The following is a 26,981-nucleotide window of genomic DNA, read 5'->3' as shown; positions in this document are numbered from 1 at the left end:
TCAACATTCCAATCTTTTTTCTTAATTTTTTCCTCACCAAAACATAACAAACTTGGTTTTAAAATTGTTTAAAATACAGAATATAGACAAACAAAGTGGTTCCGATGCCAATCTTTCTAAAAATCACTGCCTGTTTCTTTAAGAGGGCAACAGGATCTTGGTAAGAAAAACCCAGCTGCAGCCCAACTCTTTTACTCACCACCACCACAAGCCGTTAAAAGCTTAAAATGTACCTCTGGCATTTCTTTTACACAAATTTTAGGAGAGTCATAAAAACAAATTACCAAAAAGTAAGGTGGAGGCAAGAGGTCAGAGAAGTAACTGAGAAACTGGCATAGGAATCTGCATGAAGGAAAGAAGGTAGAGTTTATGCAGGTAGGAGGTAGGAAGAGTAAAGCAGGGTATACAAGAATAGCAAGGAGACAAGCTAGCTGGGGGAGTTGACCGAAAAAAGGAATGCAAAGTCAAGGACACTGATGAGTGAGAGGAAAATTAAATTAGGCAGTACCAGGGAGTTACTTTTTTTAAAAAACAAGTCAAGGAACAGGTTTACAAAAACTAACTGAAACTGTGGGAGTACAGAATCTAAGGCATTAAATCACATAAATGGTCAGCAAGAAAAGAAGCATTAAAAACTAAAAGACAGGTTTGGGCAAACGTCCAGTGATTTGAATTCTGTAGTGTATTTCTCTCCAAAGCTGAAAAATTCAGACCATTACCACACAAAGAAAGAAAACTAAATCTGCCAGGTTAACACATATCCTCGAAAAGGGAGAAAGCTGCTCTAAGAATTGAAGATAAGAATATAGAAACAAGGCTTGACACTTCACATTGGAATTGTTAACTTTCAGCAGAGGACATAAGCCCTTCTATTCTGGGATCAAAGAAGCAGGAATAATGACTGACAATAAAGTAGAGAAGAATGAAAAGACTTCTAAGTGATATCAAAATAAAGGAAAAAAGGACAACAAAATTAAAAAAAAAACTTAAAGGTTTCTTTTGACTTAAAAGTCAAAAGAAAACATTTGTAGCTATGAAAATCCCATATAGCCCCTTCATTCCAAACGGCTCCTGACAAAAAGCAACCTTGAATATTATGTATAGGATCTGAACAACTTGGCGGCAACAGAGAATAATAAAGAACAGGGAGTTTGGGGTAAGGAAGACCCAGAGTCTAAGTACTGATTCTAACAGTTATAAGCTGTAGAACTGTGAAGATGTTAATTACCTCTACCTCCCAGTTTCCTCATCTGTAAAATGCAACAATAGTACTTATGGTCAAAATATTACTTTGAAAATTAAATGTATTAAAACATGCACAAAAAAATATTCAGTAAGTGCTGGTTAATAATATTAGTCTAGGAGTATCTTGGGAGGGCACTAATGCACTATAAAGTAAACCACATTAAGCAAAAGCAATTATAAATCAGAAGACAACCACGAGGATTCTACCTGCACTGCCAGTAAATTGAGTCCTCTTGATTTTCAGGTATGTTGATCCATAATTTTACCTTACTCATTTTCTCAAATTCCCTCCATCTCTATTGTACACATTCCTCTGAACCTGAACTTTAAATTCATCCATATAGCATCTTCAGAGATCTTAAAAAAAACTTACTATCCTACTCTACAATCTCAACCAGAAATGCCTGTTCCCAGCAAGAAGTTATAGGGACTTGTAGAATAAGAAGATAGGATAATTTAGAGATCACACAATGTCAAAACAGTAGAGAAAGTACCCTAGAGATCAGAGACGAATCCCTTCGGTAATGAAAAACTGCAGTTAAAGCTCATCCAATTTCACACAGGTAGTTAGCAGTAGTACAAAAACCAGAGCCCAGATCTCCTGATACCCAATCTGGTAGTTTTGCTAAACATACCTCATCTGTAAGATGAAAAAATTTAAATAGTTCTCACCTCACTGATGTAAAGTATTCAGAACAGTGCCAGGCAAGTAATAAGTATTCAACAAATGTTAACTACTCGTATTGGTAATAAGAGTAGTTGCTTATATTATTATTCACATTTCATTCAATAAAGATTGGCTATTTTATACCATGCTGTCATCCAATTTACCTCAATCAAGTCTCCATGGAGTAGAGCTTTATTTTGCTCAAATTCCCAAAGCAGCCAGTTACATGCATTTTCATACAAAAGCATATTACAAATTGGAATATAATAGTTATTGCAGGCGCTCCCTACTGAGAACCATCTTTGCCTTCTGCTCCCTTCCACCAGTGCCAGTAATGAGACTTTATAAGAATCTCAGTAATACAGGTATTTACTATGTGTTATATATTTAACAAGGATGCATAAATTATACATGTGTAAAGAGCTATGTTACAGTAAAAAATAAAATAAAATAAAAATACACATATACCTGTCCTCCAGGAACTTATAATCCAATAAAGAAGTTCAGACACAACAAAGAACTGAATAAAAGTACACAGCTGAGCTGTGGGTGCTATGAAGGTTCAGGAAAAGGAATAAACAACATGGACTAAAGCCTTGAGGGTAAAGAAGGAAGAACTTAGCAAGTCTTCAGCTAAGTTAAGATTGACTTAGCTGAAGAACTTCAGCTAAGTGAAGATTTAAATAGACTGGAAAGAAAAAGGACCCTAGTCTTCAAAGCCATCATGTGTAAAAATTATTCCACTGCGCTTATATTCATCAGTTCCACAAGAGCAAATTTTAAGTACACTATAAAAACATCTCAAATTTAAACTCTAAAAAAGTGGGGCTTCTGTTCTGTTTGCAATTTCTTAAATTTTATATACAGCATTCTTGGTAGTGAAGCAAAAAGTGTTCCCACTGTTGATACCTAGGCTGGTGGCTACTGTGGTTCTCCATCAAGCGTGGAGAGCACAAAAGATGACCATTAGGTTTGGCCAGATCACCAGTAACTTTAGACACAAACTCATTAGGGCGGGTGCGGTGGCTCATGCCTGTAATCCCAACACTTTGGGAGGCCGAGGCGGGCGGATCACCTGCGGTCTGGAGTTTGAGACCAGTCTGACCAACATGGTGAAACCCCGTCTCTACTAAAAATACAAAAATTAGCTGGATGTGGTGGCACATCCCTGTAATCCCAGCTACTTGGGAGGCTGAGGCAGGAGAATCACTTGAACCCAGGAGATGAAGGTTGCAGTGAGCCGAGGTTGCACCACTGCAATCCAGCCTGGGCAACAGAGCGAGACTCAGTCTCAAAAAAGGAGAAAAGAAACAAACAAACTTATTAGTGGAATGGTGATGACAGAAGTCCACTTGTATACGAGAACAGATGGTGGTAAATTTAAAAACAGCATGGGAGGCTGGGAGAAATCTGGTTATGGAAATCTGGTTAAGAAATGTCAGGCCCTCATTACCTCACCTCATTCCAAAAGCTTCCTAGCTGGCTTCCTGGACTCTGATGTCTCAACCACTCCTCCCTACTAATCATATCCAGTCCATGCATACACTCCAAGAGAAACCTATCAACACTGCTTTCATGTCATTATGCCTAAACACTTTCAGTGGCTCCCTAACTCCTACTATACTACATCTAAATTCCTCATTTTCAACTACTTTAGCTTTTACTAATCTTTTATTAATCCTTCTCTAAATTCCTAGAGCAATTACAACCTCAGTTTAGCAACTGACATGTTGTTTCACATGCATAGTTGAATCATATGCTTAAGCTTTCTACCCTCACCTCCTCTCCCCCAACCACTGAGGACAGTGACCATACATTAGTACTTCTGATGCTATCCAATACCGTGCCAGGTACAAGTTATCTGAAAAATAACATAGTAACTGGATAAGGAGTAAGGGCCTTCTTTTCTGGAATGTCCTTTCCTTCTCTGTCTGCCTGGCTGGCTTCTACTTCAAGACCAAACATCTCCCGCTACAGAAAGCCTGGTCAATCCCCTCTTTCCATCCTCCATCTCCTAAGCTAAAGGAGCTATTATTCCTAAAGCAGAGTATAAATACCCCTATCACAGAATTTATATGTAACTGTGATTATCTTTATCTACCTCTCCCCCAGGAGATTCTGATCTCCTTGAAAGAAGAAACTTTCATGACTGAAATAGTAACTATCCAATGAAGGTATGCGTGTGCTCCTCCCCAAACAAGTGAGACTGTAACAAGTTCAAAAGTTAAAGAGGTGAGAGTACTAACTAGCAGAAGGTAAGGGTACTCATAGGTTTGAAGTCTTTCGTAAGACAGAAAAAAGTATGACTCAGAGCACAGACTGACAGGCAGCTTTATACAGGAAAAGAAACCATTCTACCAGAATAACAAAGAAAAATGAGAATATGGGAGTAAGATGAAAAGCATATACTGTTACCTGTGGGAGAAAGCAAAGCACAGAGAAGAATTTGTCTGCAGTTCTTAAATCTATGATGGTAACTATTACTTAAAAGAAGTTCCATACAGAATTTTTTTCTTCATAAAATTAAAGGATAAGGAGCACCAGGTTCAGGCTATAACAACTCAAAACTGAGTCATAACACGGGGGTTTTAATCCCACTTTATGAAACAGGGACACTCATATGATCCCATGCATGCTTTTTAGCTACTTTAGTACACTGCGTGGCCTACCTCTGCAACTTTCCTAATTCCCAAAGTGTAGCAAAGGCTTACTCAGAAAGTTTTTCAAGTTTCAACCGTATCAAAAAGGGGGGCAAATGGGTACAGATATTGTTGGCTCCCTAAATGGAGGTAAGAGTAAGACACAAAAGAAAATAAAAAGAGTAAGAATAATGAGGGTAACAATGTTGTGACCCAAATATTACTGAATCCTCCCACTTCATTCCCGGCACATGGCATTTCATCTTAAGACCTGCGGCACATAAAAAAACTGAGCAACTTAGAACTCAGGAGAAATTCTTGTTATTACCACAGGACTGATTCTTGAATTATTCCGATCTCATGCATCTCTTTGGGTCAATATGTGCTATCACTCCTATTACAGTGTTTCAACACCCAAAGCAACCAGAAGCAGGGACTATGGCAGAGACTCCTATTGCCACTTAATATCTGTTCTTACCTTTTACCTTAGGAATAAATCCCAATTTTATTCAGGATGGTATTGCACCTTTTGCCCTGCCTGCCCTCTGGAATGCGGACAGAATTAACTATTGCTCTAGCAGTCATCTTGGATCGTAAGATGATCCTGAACATGGAAGCCAGATACTGAGCATATGGAAACAGAGAAAAAGTCTGGGTCCCTGATTTTTTTTGTGAAGTAGATTGTGAAGCTGCCATCCCAGCCGCAGACTGCCTACCCTACAGAATTTTAATGTATGTAACGACTATAAAAGAGTCTCTATTAGCAGATGAATGTAGTTCCTAACATAGAGAATTTAGGACATGGCAGTGTGGTGATACAAGTAACATAACCTAAACTAGCACACTCTCTTAAAGATGAATTAATGAGTTAATAAATTCCGATACTGACGGTTGGAAAGCTGATTACAAAGAATTTGGTCGAACTGTTATCTGTGGAATTTGAAAAGCAAGCCATATGCCAACTGAGGCTAGTGCAAAAACAGAAATGCAGGAAAAATTTAGAATGTTGGCATGTGTTGGCTCTTTCTCGCCATTTAAAGTGAAGTCCTAAAAGAGAAATAAACTTTGATTAGAGTTACAGGAGACAGAGAAAGTACAGATTTGCTAAGATAGGTACTGCCTGCCCTTGTCCTGCAATTTCAGCTAAGAGTCCTATAATCTGAAGTCTTTCTTGCAAGGCTGAAAAAACCAAGTGCTTCTGAAGTCCAAACTGAGGTAGGTGAGTGTACCTACAAAACTACAGCATTAGCAGTAGAGAAGACTGATACCTTGCCACACAAAGGTAATGTTAAGGTGTTGTCTTTCCACCCAGACTATTGTTTCAGAAGGCCTCACGAAAGCCACCTTTTCCTTAGGAGCTAGAAGAGGTCAAATAACTTGGATGAAGGAAAATATCTTTATTTCCACTAACTTGTGACTGAAATTTAGCATTTCCTTTAACTGTGACAGCAGACAACAAATCACAGTAACATTAATAGTATCTGTAACTCTGCCACCAATAAAAATCACAAATATAACCAATGAGAAATGTTGCAGAAATCTAAAATTTTTATTTAAACTCATCAACTACTTCAAAACTGACTTTCTTAGATTTGTCACTAGATCTTTTGTTCAATGTGTTATTTTAAAAGTATATATTACTATGTCACAAAGTTAGTATTTTGATAACTGTATTTTGATATAATTAACTGGTTTATTTTTAATCTTTTGTATTTTATGATTTTTTTCCTTCGATTTTTATTATAAGTTCAGGGGTACATTTGCAGGATGTGCAGGTTTGTTACATAGGTAAACGTGTGCCATGGTGGTTTGCTGCACAGATCAAACCATCATCTATGTATTAAGCCTGGCATCCATTAGCTATTCTTCCTGATGCCCTCCCTCCCCCTACCCCACCCCTGTATTTTATGAATTTTGAAACATTATTCTGAGAAAGATGCACAGGCTTCACCAGACTGTTAAAGATGTTCCATGGCACCAAAACAAGGTATCCCTGAGGTAAGTAGAGTACAAATGGCAGTCTTCACACTAAAAAAAAAAAGTGTCTGGGCAGGTCCTTTGGCTCTAATTACTCGAAGGAGCAAAAAGTCTAGAAATTAAAAATTTTAAGGTAACTACATGGGAGGGTGAGAGGTGAAAGAGTCTAAACTGCAAAAGTCTCTTAAGTTTCTAAAATGCTCCCCAAGGCTTATCAACGAAGAGAGCTGTAAAAACTGTGCATTTCCCAGAAATGGCATCTTTATCAATACCAATCTAAGATGTGGCCATTGAGGATAGTGGACAAGGTAAGATTCCTTGAAAGACCATAAAGGACAAGGAAAATCTTCCCAAAGAGCAGATTAAAAGGACTTATTACTCTGCCAGGGAGTCTCTGCCACTCCTATCCAGCAGGATTTTATGATCAATATGGACTAGTGACTACTGAGTTTCCCATTATCCTCTTTTCTGAATAACACCTTTTATTGTTGTTTTCCTATTCCTTCTCCACCACTGTATTCTGGATATGTAGAGTGCATATAATTCATCTTTGGTTTATATAGGTTTTCAAATCACAAGAAGTCATCCTTGGCTCTGATGAAAGGGACTGTATCCAGAGATCTTATATTTTCCGATATAGTAAATGGTAGAATCTCTGGGTTGTCTCCCTTGAGGAATGGGCAAATGAGTATTAGATATAGGAAGAAAAGTTTATGTGGATGCTTGGGTAGACAAAGGAGTCAACTATGGAAGAAATCTAAAAAGAAATAAAATAATTTACTACAGACTGACTTTATATTTTGTTATCATGTAATGTAAAATAAATTTTTTTAGGTTTGTAAATGAAGAAATAACTTAGGCTATTTCCAAAGGAAAACAGCCGGTGTTACTTTTTTCTAAATTAGTTATATACAACCCAAATCAAAGTTTCTATTCTTAGTATAATTTCCGCAAAATAAAAGAGTCAATGTCCACATATATGGGAAAAGACATGGCTTTGTGATTAAGAATAGAGGCTCTGGAGCAAGACTGCCTGGATTGGAATCCAAGTTCTTCCCTTCAGCTATGTGGTCCTGAACAAGTAAATTAACCTCCTTATGTCTCAGTTTCCTCATCTGTAAAATGAGGATAAAATAATACCCACCCCAAAGGACCGTTGTAAGATTAAATGAGTTAATACATATAAAGCACTGAGAACACTTTCCAACACATAGTAACTGCTCATATTGTTATCAAGTTAATATTAATATGAAGTTCATACTCTTCAGGGTTTCCTAAATTTTTTTTCTTTTTTGAGACGGAGTTTCACTCTTGTCACCCAGGCTGGAGTGCAATGGCACGTCTCAGCTCACTGCAACCTCCACCTCCCATGTTCAAGCGATTCTCTTGCCTCAGCCTCCCGAGTAGCTGGGATTACAGGTGTGTGCCACCACGCCCGGTTAAATTTTCTACTTCTAGTAGAGACGGGGTTTCACCATGTTGACCAGGCTGGTGTCGAACTCCTGACCTCAGGTGATCCACCTGCTTCGGCCTCCCAAAGTGCTGGGATTACAGGTGTGAGCCACCATGCCCAGCCAAGTCCTGGTATTAATTATTTTGGAGACCAACAATATTTCTTAAAATCTCCAAGGGAAGAAAAATTCACAATATATTCGATCTGTTCTAGGGTATACAATTCATTGTGGTTAAAAGAAAAAGTTGGCTGGGATGCGGTGGCTCACACCTATAATCCCAACACTTTGGGAGGCCAAAGTGGGCAGATCACGAGGTCAGGAGTTGGAGACCAGCCTGGCCAACATGGTGAAACCCGATCTCTACTAAAAAATACAAAAATTAGCTGGGCATGGTGGCATGCATCTATAATCCCAGCTACTTGGGAGGCTAAGGCAGGAGAATCGCATGAACCCAGGAGGTGGAGGCTGCAGTGAGCCAAGATCCCACCACTGCACTCCAGCCTGGGTGACAGAGTGAGACTCCATCTTAAAAAAAAATAAAAGTTTTAACAAGCTGATCTAAATTACCCTTGCTACAGAGAAGTAAATTTCTATAAATTCTATCTTGGAAAATGAGAACTGGTCAGGGTTCTCTTCATAATGACTGTAACATATTCTACAACAGTAACACTATTTGGGTTCCTTCTTCTCTAAGTTAAAAGTCCAGAACTTCTCCAACTCTTCTCACAAGATCTGTTTTAAGAATCACAATATGTTTATTGCTCTTCTCTAGTCTCTCCAAATCATTCCACAATTATTTAATCTTAGATTCATAAAACTGGGTTCTGAATTTATACAATCTAAAGCCTTCCTCAGAATTCCATTTAGGGCCGGGCATGGTGGTTCACACCTGTAATCCCAGCACTTTGGGAGGAAGAGACGGGCAGATCGCTTGAGCCCAGGAGTTCAAGATCAGCATGGGCAACATGGCGAAACCCCGTCTTTACAAAAAATACAAAAAAAATTAGTCAAGTGTGGTAGTGTGTCCCTGTAGTCCCAGCTACCCAGAAGGCTAAGGTGGGAGGATCACCTGAGCCCAGGAAGTCGAGACTGCAGTGAATTGTGATCACACCACTGCACTCCACCCTGGGCAACAGAATGAGACCATGTCACAAAAAAATAAAATAAAAATAGAACTCCACTTAGAATACAAACCTAAGGATCATATATGGTCAAAGATATTTTATGCTATAATTCTCATCTTCAAAATATTTCACTTTACAATTTAGGGGAGGAAAAAATAAAGACTGTTGAACATTAACCAAATGTTTATTCTGTCATCAAGTAAATATTGTATTTTGCATTTAAATCTCACCCTATTAAAATGTCTATGTCTCTGAGTAGTTGTAAAGATTGATGAACACAACCAGTCTTTTGCATAAGAAGATTCAACATCATCTTTGCAGCCGTAATTTAAAAACTCAGAATCTGCTCCAGAATGTTTCTTATATCCAGTTTAGAACACACACACACATCCTTCAAGTAACATATGTCCACTAATTTTGTTTCATTAAAGTGGTTATCCTGACCTCTGTTTGCAACCATACTACTTCAGCTCACCAGCCAACATTTACTGGATATTCTATCATCAGTTTTTTTCTCTACTTCTGCTTCCATGGCATTATACAAGTAAGTATGGCATCAATGCTGGCAGAGGGCTAACACATTGGAAAGTGATCCTGTCTTGTCTTTTAGTGTTAAGTATGATGTACAGAAAATGCTAAAGAAACAGTTTAAGCTGCTATATGTGGTGTTTATGGATCAGCAGTTCTCAAAGTGTGGTCCAGAGACCCTTCAGGCAGTCTGAAGAGTCAAAACTATTTTCATAAAACATTATTTGCCTTTTTTACTCTTATCCTCTCATACAGTGTATAGTAGAGCTTTTCAGATGCTATGTGGTGTGTGATATCACAACAGATTTAATGCAGAGAGAGAGATGAGAATCCAGCTGTCTTCTATTAAGTCAGATATTACAAAGATCTGCAAAAATATAATGTAATGCCAATTTTCTCACTAAATTTTGTTTTGGAACATACAGTTACTTTTCATAAAACTTGTTATCTATGTTGGCAAAGGGTTTTTTAAAGATCCACAATGTAGAACTGAATTCAATTATATTTGTTATATGCTTTACACTACGGAGACTTTTGTTATTTTTTATGTGAATATTTTAAATTTTTCTTAATTTTAATTTGTAATACAATAAATATTGACAGATATAACCCACATAAACAAAAGCTCTTTAAGCACTAATTTTTTAAGGGACAAAAAATAAGCAACACTGATCTTCAGTCTTTTGGTCTCTTCTTATATTTAGACATGTGTCTTAATATAGTATATACAATATTTATATATGAATATGTTTCTTAATATATATATTTATGTACGTGTGTTTCTTATATATAACAGAAAGAGTAAGGACTTTGAAGTTACTGTGATACCTAGGCTTAAATTCTTACTCTCCCACTTATTAACTATGTATCCTTAAAGAAGTCAAATAAACCTCTAAGCCTCAAAGAAGTGCTCTGAGGAATAAATGACAAGATACAGTGGAATATTTAGCATACAGTGAATGCTTGGCACATAGTAGGCATTCAATAAATGAAAAATATTATAATCAATTTTGTTAGAAACACTTTTTAAAAGACATGCTTATTTTCCCTTTGTCAAAAGTCTCCATAGTGTACAACATATACAAATACAATTCAATTCAGTTCTATGTTGTGGATTTTAAAAGACAAAAATCTTCCCTGCTCATGTACATGTCAGGCTTTGCATGAAATGCACAGCATCTGAAGAGGCCAAAAAATAATCTCTGAATTACCTATAAGTCTTCTCTGATAAGCAATCTGACACAAGCTATTTAACAATATAAAATGTCTGAAATAATAAATATTACAGACCTTCCATACTGCTCATTATGATTACTTGAGTTGGAGTTATTTTCAGAGGATCATAAATACATTCTATCTACCTTTAGATTTCTTGTTATAATTTCAAGTGCACTAAGGTTCAAAGAAAAATTAGACTGAGTCTTTTACACAAAACCACTTTAATTTTTATTTAAAAAAGGACAAAAAGATAAAAACGGGTAAGTAGAGAAAGCTGGGTAAAGAAAATACATTCAACTAGAATTAAAATGTTAGAAGATAGTAAATAAGTACGTTCCCTTGAGCACATGGTAGAATATGAGTAGTTGCGTCAAGAAAAGGCTATGATGTTTTAAGGAAAAAGTTCCTATGCTGGAGGAGAAGAAAAAGATAGTTAAAGTCTATGTTAAAATTCACTCAACTCTGAACTTTAAAACAACAATCATCAAAGAAGAGAAAAATTAGAGGACTACACCACCAGTCAATTCATTGGAGGAATTCATATTCATTGAAGTTCAAAAAAATAAGTAGGAATAAGTTAAGCTAGAATACCTTAAGGTTATGGATCTCACCATGAGTCAGCTGACCGTTACCTACTACTAGTTAATATCTAAACAAACAGACCTTCTGTTGTAACAGTGCATCAGTCATTATCCACTTACATAAAACATCAACACTGATTATCATTAAAATTCCATGCATGGTATGAAAAGGAGTGAAAAAATGTGAAGATAACTGACTTACATGAAAATCCCAGCACTATTTGGGATGTTCACTAATAATCCACGTGTAAAGATGCTGCAGCTTAAACTTACTCAGACTCTAAGAATCTCTCTGCCTAAAATCCTTCTTATTCTTCTTTATTCTATTATACTGGCTCCTTTTAAAAGATCCTACATTTTTTGTTTCTATTTTTTATTTCTTGCCATCACTTTAAAACATCTGAACTGTGCTGTCTTTATCACAGACTTTATCTTTTTCTTCTTATGAAGTACAGCAACTTCTTCCTTCAAACATCACAATCTTTACTTGATGGAACTACTCAACCCCTCCCATGTGCTCAAAGAAGCCACAGTTATTTACTATCTTTTAAATTTTTATTTGGTAATTTGTAAATATGAATACCCTAATTTTCAACCCTCCACTAAGCAGATATGGGATATCAGGCTCTTTTCTCAATTTCAAAAGCATAAAGGACTTAGACCGTCAGATTTCAAGGTTTACTGTAAAATTCCAATGACCAAGTTTTGGAGAAAGGACAGACATAGATCAACAGAACAGAGTCCAAGAAAAGACCCATATAGATAGATAGACAGACAGACAGACAGACAGATAGATCGATCGATCGATCCACAGTCACTTGATTTTTGATGAAGGCATCAGACAAGTCAGTGGGGAAAGGAAAGACTTTTCAAAAAATTATGTTGAAACAATTGTCTGCATGGGAGAAAAATTAACAATGACCCTTACATCACATTATACATAAAAATCTGAAAAATGAACAACAAACCTAGACGTAAAAGCTAAATCTATAAAACCTGCAGGAGAAATCATAAGAGAAAATCTGGTTAGGCAAATATTTCTTAGATATGACACCAAAAACAATCACAATTCATAAAACAACTAATAAACTGGACTTTATCAAAATTTAAAACTTTTGTTCTTCAAAGACAGTGTTAGGAGAATGAAAAGGCAAGCCACAGACTGGCAGAAACCATTTGCAAAGCATATATCTTAAAAAGGACTTGTGCAGGGCTTAACCCTACAAATTACAGGGCTCACATCTGTAATTCCAGCATTTGGGAGGCCAAGGCAGGAGGATCACTTGAGGCCAGGAGTTTAAGACCAGCCTGGGCAACATCGCAAGAAATCATCTCTAAAGAAAAAAAAAATTTTTTTGTTTTTGTTTTTGTTTCATCAAGGCAGGAAGATCGCCGGAGCCCAGGAGTTCAAGGCTGCAGTGAGCTATGATCATGCCACTGTACTCCAGCCTGGGCAACAAAGCAAGATCCACCTCACTGTGGGTGGAGGGGATGAACCAACAGGACTTGTATCCAGCAAATATAAAGAACTCTCAAAACTCAATGAAATGAGAAAACCCATTTTTTTAAAGGGCGAAAGACTTGAACAGGTACTTCAACAAATAAAATATAGCAAAGATTCAGAGGAGCCGAGGGCAGGAGCCGGATGGGGCCAGGAGGATGGGAGCAGGCTCAGGATCCCGATGCCGGTGGGAGGAAAGACAGGAGTGGGAGCCAGGGGATGGGACCCTGAGGAGGGGGGTGCAAGGCCAGAGGACGGGACCCTGAGGAGGGGGGTGCAAGGCCAGGGGACAGAACCCTAAAGAGGGGTTGCAAAGAAAAAGGATTCATAAGAAAAGATGCTAAACATCATTAGTTATTAGGGAAATGTAAATTAAAACTACACTGAGATATCACTACACACCTACCAAAAAGGCTAATTGAAAGACTGACCATACTAAATGTTCACAAGCATATGGAGCAAATGGAACTCTTACATACTGCTGGTGGGAGTTTAAAAAGGCACAACTGCTTTAAGGACAACGGCTTGGCAGTTTCTTAAACATACACCTACAATATGGCAGTCATTTCACCCCCAGGTACTTAGCCAAAAACTGAAAACAATCCAAATATCCATCAACAGGAGAATGAATAAACAAACTGTTATGAATATACCCAATGGAATAAAAAGGAATGAACTGCTGATGCATGCAGCAACACAGATAAATCTCAAAATAATGAAACAAAACCCAGATAAAAATAAGAATACATATTGTATGATACCATTTATGTAAAAATCTAGAAAATGCAAATATATAATAAGGAACAGAAAAGCAGATCAGTAGATACCTTGCAGACAGAGGGACAGCAAGGAAGAACTTCACAGAAGCACTTCTGGCAACTGTTGGAAATGACGGGTATGTTCACCACACTGATGTGGTGATGATTTATGTGTGTATGTATTTGTCAGACTTATAAAATTGTACTACGTCAATTACATCTCAGTAAAGCTGTTTTTAAAAAACAAATACTTGTGGGCTCAGCATGGTGGCTCACGCCTGTAATCCCAGCACTTTGGGAGGCTAAGGTGGGCAGATTGCTTGAGCTCAGGATGTCAAGAACAGCCTGGGCAACATGGTGAAATCCATTTCTACAAAAAAATACAAAAATTAGCCAGGTGTGGTGGTGGGCACCTGTAGTCCCAGCTACTCGGGAGGCTGAGCAAGACGATTGCTTGAGCCTGGAAGGTGGAGGCTGCAGTGAACCAAGATCACACCACTGTACTCCAGCCTGGGTGACACAGTGAGACTCTGCCTCCAAAAATAAAATAAAAAACAAGTATTTGTGATTTGGAATAAGTAAAGATTTCTCAGCTTGGACATAAAAAGAGACAAACAAATATTTGTGATTAGGAATAAGTAAATATTTCTCAGCTTGAACAATGAAAGAAAAAATTGGTGGTCAGATGTTACCAAAATTTAAAACTTTCTTGCTCTAACAAAAAAAAAAACTTGTATCCAGAGTATTTAGAGAACTCATATAACTCAATAATTAGAAGACAAACTACCCAGTTTTAAAATGTACAAAAAATTTAAACAAGGACATACAAACCCCAATAAACACAAGAAAGATGTTCAACATCACTAGTTATCAGGTAAATGCAAACTTAAAACAACAAGATACTATTCCAAACCCACTAAAATGTCTAAAAAAATCTGAAAAGCAATAATAATAATCCTCCTTCCTGAATTTATTTTAAGCATACTGGGTTCTTCTTGATATCAATAGCAAAAAAAAATTTGCGCTGCGAGGTAAAGCATGAATGAGTATCTCCATTTCATATGGCTTCCAATCCAGTCTCACGAGCTTCTCTTGGTTTTCTATTTCTTGAATTATCTATAGACCTATCTTGCACTATACTAAGAACCACTATCTTTTTCTCAGCCTCTATTTACTCAGATAGTCTCGTCTTTCCATAACTCCATGCTTTGTGCTTTTTAACATAGCTGATACATCATTTTGCAAGCTCCAAATATATGTGAGAGACTGGCAAGGTGTTAATAAAACTGTGAAGAAATGGATCCCTATACTAAAAGCCCCATTCAGATCTAACCTTCAAAAGAGACCCAGCCAAACACTTATCCATCAGGTTCTCAAGTAAGCACTAGTAGGGGGTGGAATAATCTTTTTGTTTTCCTTTTCTTTTGTTGCTTTTGTGGACTCTTGAACACTAGTAAGGACGTAAGTATTCAATATATATTTGTCAGATTGAATAGAATTGAGGCAGGAGTCCAATTCCAAATCCACAATTCTAAGGATACTCTGGATGTTCTAATACAAAGCTGGGAATCAAGTCTCCCATTCAATACCCAATGATCATAAGGAATCCTAAAATTATCCTCTCTTGAAATCCTTTCTCAACCAAAAGTGGATACATGCTGCTTTGTCTCAAACGCTTTCTGTAGTGTTTTGCCTAGCTCATACCAATGCCCTTTCTCAGAGGTGTCTCCATCCCCAGGGCTCTGAATGTTGTACTATACTTTGTCCGTACCAGTAATACAGGAACAAATTAAAGGATCTGAACCAAGGGTGCTACCTGATTCAAGCTGTTTACCTAAATTTTCTCCCCCAGGATTTAGAATTAGAAGTGAAACAGTTTGGGCTGCTCTCCTGAATAAAGAAGCCATGAACTTGAGGCCAGGCGCAGTGGCTCACGTCCATAATCCCAGTACTTTGGGAAGCCGAGGAAGGCAGATCATCTGAGATCAGGAGTTCGAGACCAGCCTGGCCAACATGGCGAAACCCCATCTCTACTAAAAATAAAAAATAAATTATCCAGCTGTGGTGGCGGGCACCTGTAATCCCAGTTACTTGGGAGGCTGAGGCAGGAGAACTGCTTGAACCCGGGAGGCGGAGGCTGCAGTGAGCAGAGATCACGCCATTGCACTCCAGCCTGGGCAACAAGAGCGAAACTTGGTCTCAAAAAAAAAAAAAAGACGCCATGAACTTGAGGGATAGAATGGCTATGTGTAAGAAAATCAAAGAAAGTTGCCTGTAGAAATGAAGAAATAAATTAGATTCAGAGAAATTCAACACAGAAGAGTAAGTACAATGCCTAGGTTTCTAACAGTATTTCATCAATTCTTAGTTCCATTTCAAGAGAATAAACTATCCTTGTATTCTGTAAAATACAACCATGTTTTCTAAATTCATTCCATAAATTCTTTTTATTTTTTGCTTGATGTATCCAGAGTTAGTTTTCTTGCAACCAAGCGAAGCTTTTTTTAAACTTTAGATTCAGGGGGTAAACATACATGTTTGTTACATGGGTATATTGCATATTGGTGGAGACTGGGCTTCTAGTGTACCCACAATCCAAAGAGTGAACATTATACCCAACATGTAATTTTTCAACCCTCAACCTCCTCCCACCCTCCCCCCGGTGGACTCTTCAGTGTCTATTATTTCCATCTTTATGTACATGCATACCTATTATTTAGCTTCCACTTATAAGTGAGAACATGTGGTATTTGATTTTGTTTCTGAGTTATTTCACTTAGGATAATAACCTCCAACTCCATGTTGCTGAAAAGTACATGATTTCATTCTTTTCTATGCTGCATAGTACTCCATGGTATCTGTATACTACACTTTCTTTATTCAGTCAACTGCTGATGAACAGTTAGGTTGCTTCCATGACTTTGCTGTTATGAATAGTGTTGAACATGACTACAAGTGTCTTTTTTTTTTTTTTGGTGAGACACAGTCTCACTCTGTCCCCCAGGCTGGAATGCAGTGGCGCAATCTTGGCTCACTGCAACCTCTGCCTTGCAGGTTCAAGCGATTCTCCTGCCTCTGCCTCTCAATTAGCTGGGATTACAGGTGTGCACCACCTTGTCTGAGTGATTTTTCTATTTTTAGTAGAGACAAGGTTTCACGATGTTGGCCAGGCTGGTCTTGAACTCCTGACCTCAGGTGATCCGCTGCCTTGGCCTCCCAAACTGCTGGAATTACAGGCATGACCCACCGCACCTGCCCAGGTGTCTTTTGTATATAGTGATTTATTTTATTTTGGGCAGATACCCCCAGTAGTGTGTTTACTGGATCAAAAGGTAGTTCTATTTTTAGTTCTTTGAGAAATCTCCATAGTTTTCCACAGAGGTTGAACATTCCCGTCAGCAGTGTGTAAGCACTGCCTTTTCTCCACAACCACACCAACATCTGTTATTTTTTGGCTTTTTAACAGCAATTCTGACTGGTATAAGACGGTAACTCATTGTGATTTTAATTTGCATTTCTCTGATGATTAGTAATGTTGAGTATTTTTTTCAAGTGTTTGTTGGCACTTGTATTTCTTCAAGAAATGTCTCATGTCCTCTGCCTAGTTTTTAAAAGAAGCTGTTTTTTCCTCGTTGAGTTATTAGAGTTCCGTGTAGATTCTGATGTTCATCCTTTCTGAAAGTAATCATTTGCAAACATTTTCTCCCATTCTATAGGCTGTTTAATCTGTTGAGTATTTCTTTTGCTGTGAAGCTTTAGTTTAATTAAGTCTCATTTGTCTATTTTTGTCTTCCTCATAAATTCTTCGCCTAGGCCAACATCCAAGAGTTCTTCCTAAGTTTTCTTCTAGGACTTTTATAGTTTAAGGTCTTATGTTCAAGTCTTTAATCCATCCATCCTGAGTTAATTTTCATACATGGTGAGACACAAGGGTCCAGTTTCATTCTTTTGCATATGGCTAGCCAATATCCCAGCACCATCTATTGAATAGAGTGTTAATGTCCTTTCTCCACTGTTTATTTTCATCAACTTTGTCAAAGATCAGTTGGTTGTAGGTATGTGGCTTTATTTCTAGGCTCTCTATTCTGCTCCACTGATCTCTACGCATATTTTTGTACCACTATCATGCTGCTTTAGTTACTATAGCCTTGTAGTATAATTTGAAGTCAGGCAATCTGATGCCTCTGAATTTGTTCCTTTTGCTTAGGATCGCTCTGGCTGAGTGCTTTTTTGATTCCATATGCACTCCAGTGCTGTTTTTCTAATTCTGTGAAAACTGATGTTAGTAATTTGAAAGGAATTTCATTGAATCTGTAGATTGCTTTGAATAGTATGGTCATTTTTGTGATATTGATTCTTCCAATCCAACAGCACAAAATGTTTTGCCATTTGTTTGTGTCATCTGCAATTTCTTCCATTGGTGTTATATAGTTCTCCTCGTAAAGATCTTTCACCTCCTTGGTTAAATGTATTCCTAGGGGTGTGTGGGTGTGTGTGTGTGTGTGTGTGTGTCTACTGTAAATGGGATTGGGTTCTTGATTTGGTTATCAGCTTCAAAGTTATTTATAGAAATGCTACTGATCATTGTACATTGATTTTGTATCCTGAAACTTCAATGAAGTCTAGGAGTCTTTAGACTTTTCTAAGTATACAGTCATGTTATCAGCAAGCTTCCTCTTTTCCAATTTGGATGCCTTTTATTTCTTTCTCTTGCCTAATTGCTCTGGCTAGGATTTCCAGTACTATGTTGAACAAGAGTGGTGAGAGTGGACATCCTTGTCTTGTTCCTGTTCTTAAGGAGAATGTTTTCAACTTCTCCCTTTCAACATGATGTTGTCTGTAGGTTTGTCATATATAGCTATTATTTTAAGGTACGTACCTCCAGTGCCTAGTTTATTGAGGGTTGTTATGAAGCGATGTTGGATTTTATCAAATCACTTTTCTGCATCTATGGAGATAATCATACAGTTTTGGGGTTTGGTTCTATTTATGTGGTGAATCATGTTTATTGATTTGCATATGCTTAAACATTCTTGCATCCCTGGAATAAAACCCACTTGATCATGATTTATTATCTTTTTGATGTGCTGTTGGATTCAGCATTTGTTGAGGATTTTTGCACCTATGTTCATTAGGGATATTGGCCTGTGGTTTTCTTTTCTGGTTGTGTCCTTGCCTGACTTTGGTATCTGGTGTCCTCACCTGACTTTGATACTGGTTTTGTAGAATGAGTTAGAAAGGAATTACTCCTCCTCAATTTCCTGAAATAGTTTCAGTATTCTTTCCTAAATACCAGCTTTTCTTTATATGTCTGGCAAAATTCAGCTATAAATCTATCTGGTCCTGGCCTTTTTTGTTGTTAGAAGGTGATAAGATTTGGCTGTGTCCCTACCCAAATCTCACCTCGTAGTTCCCATAACTCCCATGTGTCATGGGAGGGTTCAGTGGCAGGTAATTGAATCATGGGGGCAGTTACCCTCATACTGTTCCCTTGATAGTAAGTTCTCACGAGATCTGATGGTTTTACAAGGGGCTTCCCTCCACTTTGCTCAGCACTTCTCCTTCCTGCCGCCATGTGAAGAACATGTCTGCTTCCCCTTCTGCCATGATTATAAGCTTCCTGAGGCTTCCCCAGCCCTGTGGAACTGTGAGTCAACTAAACCTCTTTCCTTTATAAATTACCCAGTCTCAGGTAGTTCTTTATATCAGCATGAGAACAGACTAATACAGAAGTTTTCCTTTATTACTGATTGAATTTTGTTACTTGTTATTGGTCTGTTCAGGATTCACATTTCTTCCTGGTTCAATCTTGCGAGGTTGTATCTTTCCAGGAATTTGTGCATTTCCCCCAGCTATTTCTAGTTTATGAGCACAGGAATGTTCACAGCAGTCTCTGATGATCTTTTGTATTTCTGTGGCGTCAGGTGTAATGCTGTCTTTATCATTTCTGCTTATATTTAAAACTTTTTTTTTTCTTGGTTAACTTAGCTAGCAGGCTGTCAATTTTGTGTATCCTTTCAAAGAACCAACTTTTTGTTTCACTTATCCTTTGTATCATTTTTTTATCTCATTTAGGTCTGCTCTGATCTTTGCTCTTTTCTTCTGCTAGCTTTTTGTGTGGTTTGTTATTTTTCTAGTTCCTTGACGTATGGTGGTAGCTTGAGATCTTCCTATCTTTTTAATGTGGGCATTTAATGCTATAAACTTTCCTCTTAGCACTGTCTTTGCTGTATCCCAGAGGTTTTAGTATGCTGTGTCTCCATTTTCATTTATTTCAAAATTGTTTTCAATTTCCGCCTTAATTGCATGTTTACCCAAAGTTCATTCAGGAGCATGTTGTTTAGTTTCCATCTACTTGAATAGTTTTAAGAGTCCCTCTTGGTATTTGATTTCTAATTTTATTCCACTGTGCTCCAAAAAGATACTTGATCTGATTTCAGTATTTTGGAATGTATTGAGACTTGCTTTAATGGCCAAGCATATGGTCAATTTTGGAGAATGTTCCACGTGCAGATGAGATTAATGTATGTTCTATAAATGTCTATTAGGTCCATCTGGTCTACAGTTTAGGTCGAGAATTTTTCGAATTTCTGCCTCAATGATCTGAATAGTGATGTCAGTGAGGTGTTGATGTTCTCCACTATTATTGTATTGCTATCAATCTGTTTGCTTTGGCCTAGCAGTATTTATGAATCTGGGTGCTCTGGTGTGGAGTGCATATATATTTAGGATAGTTAAATCTTCTTGTTGTATCAAACCCTTTATCATTATATAATGTTCATCTTTTTTTTTTTTTTACTGTTATTGGTTTGAAGTTTATCTGATACGAGAATGGATACTACTGCTGGCATTTGTTTTCCATTTGCATGATAAATCTTTTTTCACCCCTTTGAGTCTGTAACTGTCTTTAACCAGTGTGTGGGGGGGGGGTCTCTTGCTGGCAGCAGATGGTTGGGTCTTTTTTTTTTTTTTTTTTTTTTTAATTTGCCACTCTGTATGTTTTAAGTGGAGCATTTAGGCCATTTACATTCAAGGTTAATATTAATATGTGGCTGGGTGTGGTGGCTCATGCCCGTAATCCTAGCCCTTTAGAGGCCAAAGTGGGCGGATTACTTGAGGTCAGGAGCTCGAGACCAGCCTGGCCAATATGGCAAAACCTCATCTCTACTAAAAAATACAAAAGTTAGCCAGGTGTGGTGGTACACACCAGTAATCCCAGCTACTTGGGAAGCTGAGGCAGGAGAATTGCTTGGACCCAGGAGGCAGAGGTTGCAGTGAGCCAAGATCATGCCACTGCACTCCAACCTGAGCAAGACAGCAAGACTCCATCTTAAAATATATATATAGGACGGGCACAGTGGCTCACGCCGTAATCCGAGCACTTTGGAAGGCCCAGGTGGGCGGATCACGAGGTCAGGAGTTTGAGACCTGCCTGGCCAATATGGTGAAATCCTGTCTCTACTAAAAATATAAAATTAGCCGGGTGTGGTGGCACACACCTGTAGTCCCAGCCACTAGGGAGGCTTAGGCAGGAGCATCACTTGTACCCGGGTGGCAGAGGCTGCAGTGAGCCGAGATCGTGCCACTACACTCCAGCCTGGGTAATGGAGCAAGACTCTGTCTCAAAAAAAAATAGAGACAGAGATATAGATATGTGAGGTTTTGTTCCTGTCACAGTATTGTTAGCTGCCTTAGAGTTTCAACTATATAACTGCTTTATAGACTCGGTGAGCTTTGTATTTTTATGATGGTAAGTACTGTCCTTTCGTTAACATGCTTAGAACTCCTTTCAGCATTTCTTATATGATCAGTATAGTGATGATGAATTCCCTTCACATTTGTTTGTCTGGGAAAGACTTTATTTCTCCTTCATTTACAAAGCTTATTTTTTTGGCAGGATATAAAATTCTTGGCCGGTGGTTGTGCACGGTGGCTCACACCTGTAATCCCAGTATGCTGAGAGGCCAAGGCGGGTGGATCGCTTGAGCTCAGGAGTTTAAGACCAGTTTGAGCAACACGGCAAAACCTTGTCTCTACAAAAAACACAAGAAAATTAGCTGGGCATGGTGGCATGTGCTTGTAGTCCCAGCTACTTGGGAGGCTGAGCAAGAGGATCACCTGAGCCTGGGAGGTAAAGGCTGTGGTGAGCTGTGATCACGCCACTGTACTCCAGGTCTGGCCAGCAGACTGAGACCCTGTCCAAAAAACAAAATTAATTCTTGGCTGGTAATTTTTTCTTTAAGGCCGCTAAAAATAGGCCCCCAATCTCTTCCAGCTGACTTGCAGGGTTTCTGCTGAGAAGTTTGGTGTTAGTTTGATGGGATTTCCCTTATAGGTAATCCCTTCTCTCTTGCTACTCTTAGAATTTCTTCTTTTTCCTTCACACTGACTTTGAACAGTCTGATGACTATATGCTTAGATGAGGTTCTTCTTGCAATTTATCTTTCAGGAGTTCTCTGAGCTTGTTTCTGGATGTCTAAATCTCTTCCCAGACTAGGGAAGTTTTCCCTAATTACTTCCTGAAATAGCTTTTCTACACTTTTTACTTTTTCTTCTGTAGAATATTTACAACCTTTAAGTTTGGATGCTTTATACAATCCCATATTTCTCCAAGACTTTTTCACTTTTTTTTTCTTTTGAGATGGAGTTTCACTCTGTCAACCAGTCTGGAGTACAGTGGCACCATCTTGGCTCGCCACAACCTCCACCTCCTGGAATCAAGCGATTCTCCTGCCTCAGCCTCCAAAGCAGCTGCAATTACAGTCACACGCCACAACGCCCTGCTAATTTTTTTTTTGTATTTTTAGTAGAGATGGGGTTTTCACCATGTTGGCCAGGCTGGTCTTGAACTCCTGACCCTCAAGTGATCCACCCGCCTCCGCCTCCAAAAGTGTTGGGATTACAGGCATGAGGTACCACACCCGGACTTCGTTCACTTATTTTACTTCTTTTTTTCTTTATGTTCATCTGACTGGGTTAATTCAAAAGACCTGTCTTCCAGCTCTGAAATTCTTTCTTCTCCTTTCTCTAGACTAGTATTAAAGCTTTCAACTATATTTTGTAATTCTTTCAATGAATTTTTCATTTCCAAAAGATGTTTGGGTTTATTTTTAGTGATATCTCCTTTCATATCCCAAACTGTTTTTCTGATGTGTGTGTGTTTTCAACTTTCTCTTGGATCTCATTGAGCTTCTTTAAAACCAACATTCTGAATTCTTTATCTTGTATTTCAAAGATTTTAATTTTGGTTAGGATCCATTGCTGAAGAGTTAGTGTGATCCTTCTGGAGCATTGTTAACACACTTTTTTCATAGTTTCAGAGTTGTTCCTCTGGTTGCTTCTCATCTAGATAAGCCGTCTCTCCTTATTTTTTGAACTTGCTTTCATTTGGATGTGATTTTTCTCCCCTTCAGAAGGTGTCTATAATATACGTTGCGTAAGGTCTTTTGGCTTTAGTTCTGGGTGCTTTCAGTGGCAAAGAGTCTGCATTAAGTTCCATGGTTGTAGACAGCCTTTGAATGGTAGTTTTCCCAAATGCTGGTTGTATCAGTGTTGTACTGGGCACGTGAGCAGGCTTACTGCATCTTGTGGGGCCAGGGTGGTGGAGGTCTCAGGAAGTTTATCTAGATCCCTAGTGCTGCACACTTGTGTCAGCAGATTTTCTACTGTGTCATGCAATTAAACTTCCAGGTCAGTTGGTGGCACTCACAGGTTAAGAGCCAGCTGAAGCCATTGTAGATGGGTATATATGTGATCCTTGTTTACAGAGAAGCTCTCTGTTGCCTCAGGCAATGGGGCTGATCTGCAGAATGCACAGGTGTCTGAGCTCCCTGCCCAGCCCTGGAGCAGGAGACCAAGACAGGTGGGTCCAGACCAGGCAGGCCCACCTACAGGTCTCCCAATAGCAGGGCACAAGCACCAGGTATGGGGGGCAGGGGAGAGCTGGGGTCCAATGGGCAACCACCAGTTACCCAGAGGTATGCCTAGGCATGGAGCTGGGAAATCTCCACTGCCCCAAGTTCTCTGTATGGCAAGTAGAGTACAGCCTAAACCCTAATCTAGAAAAGTGGGTGCTCCAAATGCCTAAAGATACATCTCTGCACTAAGTGCCACTGAACCATAAAGCTTGCCTATGATAAGCTTATTATATCAAATCATTTAATTTTTTTATTTTTCAGTAGTATTATTTTGCACTATATATGCACTGTTAGTAGGCATGTGTTTTATATTTAACTCATTAGTATATTCAGTGATGTTCTTTATTCCCTATTACCTCTGATATATGATTCCCCCTCATAAAAACTCAAAATTTCTCCATCTCCCTGAAATAAAAAAAAAACCTCCTGTCTTTTGCTAACAAAAGAGCAAAATATTTTATCAATTTTAAACAAGACTTTTTTTTCAATTTTAGTATTCCAAAATTAAAGTGCTGGTTTTCTATTACCTTTTTCCACAGTCTCCTACACTGACATTTCTCTTTTTTACTTATTTTTTATAGTACCCTCAATTAAGAAGAATATTGTTTGGCAGACTTCATTTAAGAAAAAAGCCTGAAATTACAATAAATACTTATAGCCAAGAGGCAGTAGAGTTAAATGGTTAAAGCATGGGCACTGGATAAGGACCTATGTATGAATCCCAGCTCTATCCCTAATTACCTATATATCTTTGAGTTACTTAACTTTACCTCAGTTTCCTCACTTGTGAAGTAAGGATAATAATGGTACTGACCTCACAGAATTGTTGGGGGAACTTAATAAACTTAAAGTGCTTAAATAATGCCTGGTCTAATAGTAAGAACACCATAAATGCTACCTACCAAAGTCAGTATTCAGTCACAAAAGCAACTTTATGTCCTTAAGTCAGTAAATCAGTCAGTCAATAGTACTCCTCAATATCTGGTGTTCAAAAATGGAGGCCTTAGGAAATTAGGATCTTAGATTAAAGATTAAATTATGGCTGGGGGTGGTGGCTCATGCCTGTAATCCCAGCACTTTGGGAGGCCGAGGCGGGCGGACTGCCTGAGCTCAGGAGTTTGAAACCAGCCTGGGCAACATGGTGAAACCCCATCTCTACTAAAAATATAAAAAATTAGCCAGGTGCCTGTAATCCCAGCTACTCGGGAAGCTGAGGCAGGATAATCGCTTGAACCCAGGAGGCGGAGGTTGCAGTAAGCCAAGACCGCGCCACTGCCCTCCAGCCTGGGCGACAGAGTGAGACTCTATCTCCAAAAAAAAAAAAAAAAAAAAAGATTAAATTATACTTAGGGTGATCCAGACTAGTGCTGTTAAGCCTGGCACAGTAGCTAATGTCTGTAAATCCCAGCACTTTGGAAGGCCAGTGAGGCAAGATCACTTGAACCCAAGAGTTTTGAGACCGGCCTGGGCAACACAGGAAGACCCATCTCTGCAAAGAATTTAAAAATTAGCTGGGCATGGTGGCACACACCTGTAGTCAGTCCCAGCTACCCGAGAGGCTGAGGTGGGGGAAACTCTTAAGTCCAAGAGGTTGAGGCTACCATAAGTCATAACTATACCACTGTACTCCTGCCTGGGCAACAAAGCAAAACCCTATCTCAATCAATCAAACATAAAATAGACCAGCGCTGTCCAACAGAACTTTCTCCAACAATGGAAATATCTGTGTGCTGTCCAATATGACAGCCACTAGCCATGTATAGCTAGTGAGCACTTAAAATGTGGCTAGTATGACTAATGAAGCGAATTTTTAATTTTAACTATTTTTAATTAACTTATATTTAAATAGCCACAAGAGGTTACTAGCTCCCATATCAGAAAACTCAAAATGCATTTTAGAGAAAGTTTCTGTAATGGTCAAATTAAAAGGGTTTTCTCATTACTCATAATTTAATTGGAACATGCCATATCTAAACATGTACATTAATAAAGATTTTACTAATTCCAAAAAATTAATAAAAATGATAATGATAAACATGGCATGATAATGCAAAGGCTATTTCTGCCACTGAGATCCAAAAGCCTAAAATTTTAACTGTATTAAATAAACATACAATAATATTAAATGTCAGCAACATCCTTAGCCTGAAGGCCAGTGGCAAACCTGAATACTACTGGTAGATACTCTAGAATCTTAGAATTTAGGATGAAGGGGAAACAGAACAAAGGAAAACAGGAAACTTTCTTCTACCCCATGTTTCTACACTGTTAGCAAAGGATACAAATCTGTCCCATTCCTTCTTTTACTCTAAAAATGACAAACCTTTTTGCTTTCTACTATTAGAAACTAGAAAAGAGGAGAAAATATGCCAGATTCCTCATGTATAAATTTAATTCCTTGAATCCCCTTCCTCTGTATGGGAAGGGGAGTATAGCCTAAACTCCTAATCTAGAAGACTGGGTGCTCCAAATGCCTAGAGATATGCCTCTGCACTGAGTGCCACTGAACCACAAAGCTTGCCTATGATAAGCTTTCTAAGTGAAATCATACAATTACTTTTTTATTTTTCAGTATAATTTTGCACCATGTGCACTGTTAGCAGGCACATGTTTTACATTTAACTCACCGGTATATTCAGTGAGGCTCTGAAGTAAGAGCAGTGAAGTAAACACTAGCAACCCTATTAAAGCAAAATTAGGAAAAGTAATTTGCCCAAGAGTACATGGCTAATATTGTTTGGCAGCTTTCATTTAAGAAAAAAGCCTGAAATTACAATAAATACTTATAGCCAAGAGGCAGTAGAGTTAAATGGTTAAAGCATGGGCACTGGATAAAGACCTATGTATGAATCCCAGCTCTATCCCTAATTACCTATATATCTTTGAGTTACTTAACTTTACCTCAGTTTCCTCACTTGTAAAGTAAGGATAATAATGGTACTGACCTCACAGAATTGTTGGGGGAACTTAATAAACTTAAAGTGCTTAAATAATGCCTGGTCTAATAGTAAGAAGAGAGAGATGTGAACCTGTATCTACATTATCTTAAGTCTATACACCACATCTGCTTTATCAATACCAGTATGCTTCTAGAAATGAGGCAGCAAGAAGGCTTGAAATAAATCTGCCTCCTTCTGGTAGTTCTAAACAGCAGGGTCATCAATTTCAAGAGGAGGGAAATGAGGAAACAGACGAACGGGAAATTCATCTGGGGCATTCAACTATTTCTATGTGTTCCCTGGCATACGCTAAGTAGACAAATTAGATCAATAATAAAAGGCATCTTTAAGGAAGAAGCATTAACAAAAATGAGTGATAAAAAGGGATAAATACAGAAAAATGTGAGCAGAAGTGATCTCAGGTAGAAGGCAT

The 26,981-nt window shown here is 38.3% G+C and overlaps 1 protein-coding gene across 8 annotated transcripts in view; it reads right to left on the bottom strand.

Annotated features, from left to right (window-relative positions):
- The window catches only part of FOXJ3 (forkhead box J3), a 159,565-nt gene that overhangs the window by 101,084 nt on the left and 31,500 nt on the right, over positions 1-26,981 (bottom strand). For 2 of the 8 annotated variants that reach the window (XM_034962670.3, XM_034962687.3), the window contains exon 2: positions 1,453-1,602. The exons of the other annotated variants lie outside the window; for them this stretch is intronic. In XM_034962670.3, coding sequence (XP_034818561.1) covers positions 1,453-1,520 — 68 coding nt within the window. In that variant the 5' untranslated portion in view covers positions 1,521-1,602. The remainder of the gene's footprint in view (positions 1-1,452; positions 1,603-26,981) is intronic. 8 annotated transcript variants of the gene reach the window in all.

The sequence above is a fragment of the Pan paniscus genome, chromosome 1, assembly GCF_029289425.2.
Source record: "Pan paniscus chromosome 1, NHGRI_mPanPan1-v2.0_pri, whole genome shotgun sequence".
Lineage (NCBI taxonomy): Eukaryota > Metazoa > Chordata > Mammalia > Primates > Hominidae > Pan > Pan paniscus.
The sequence above is the reverse complement of the archived record's forward strand: the minus strand, read 5'-3'. Positions and strand labels throughout refer to the sequence as shown.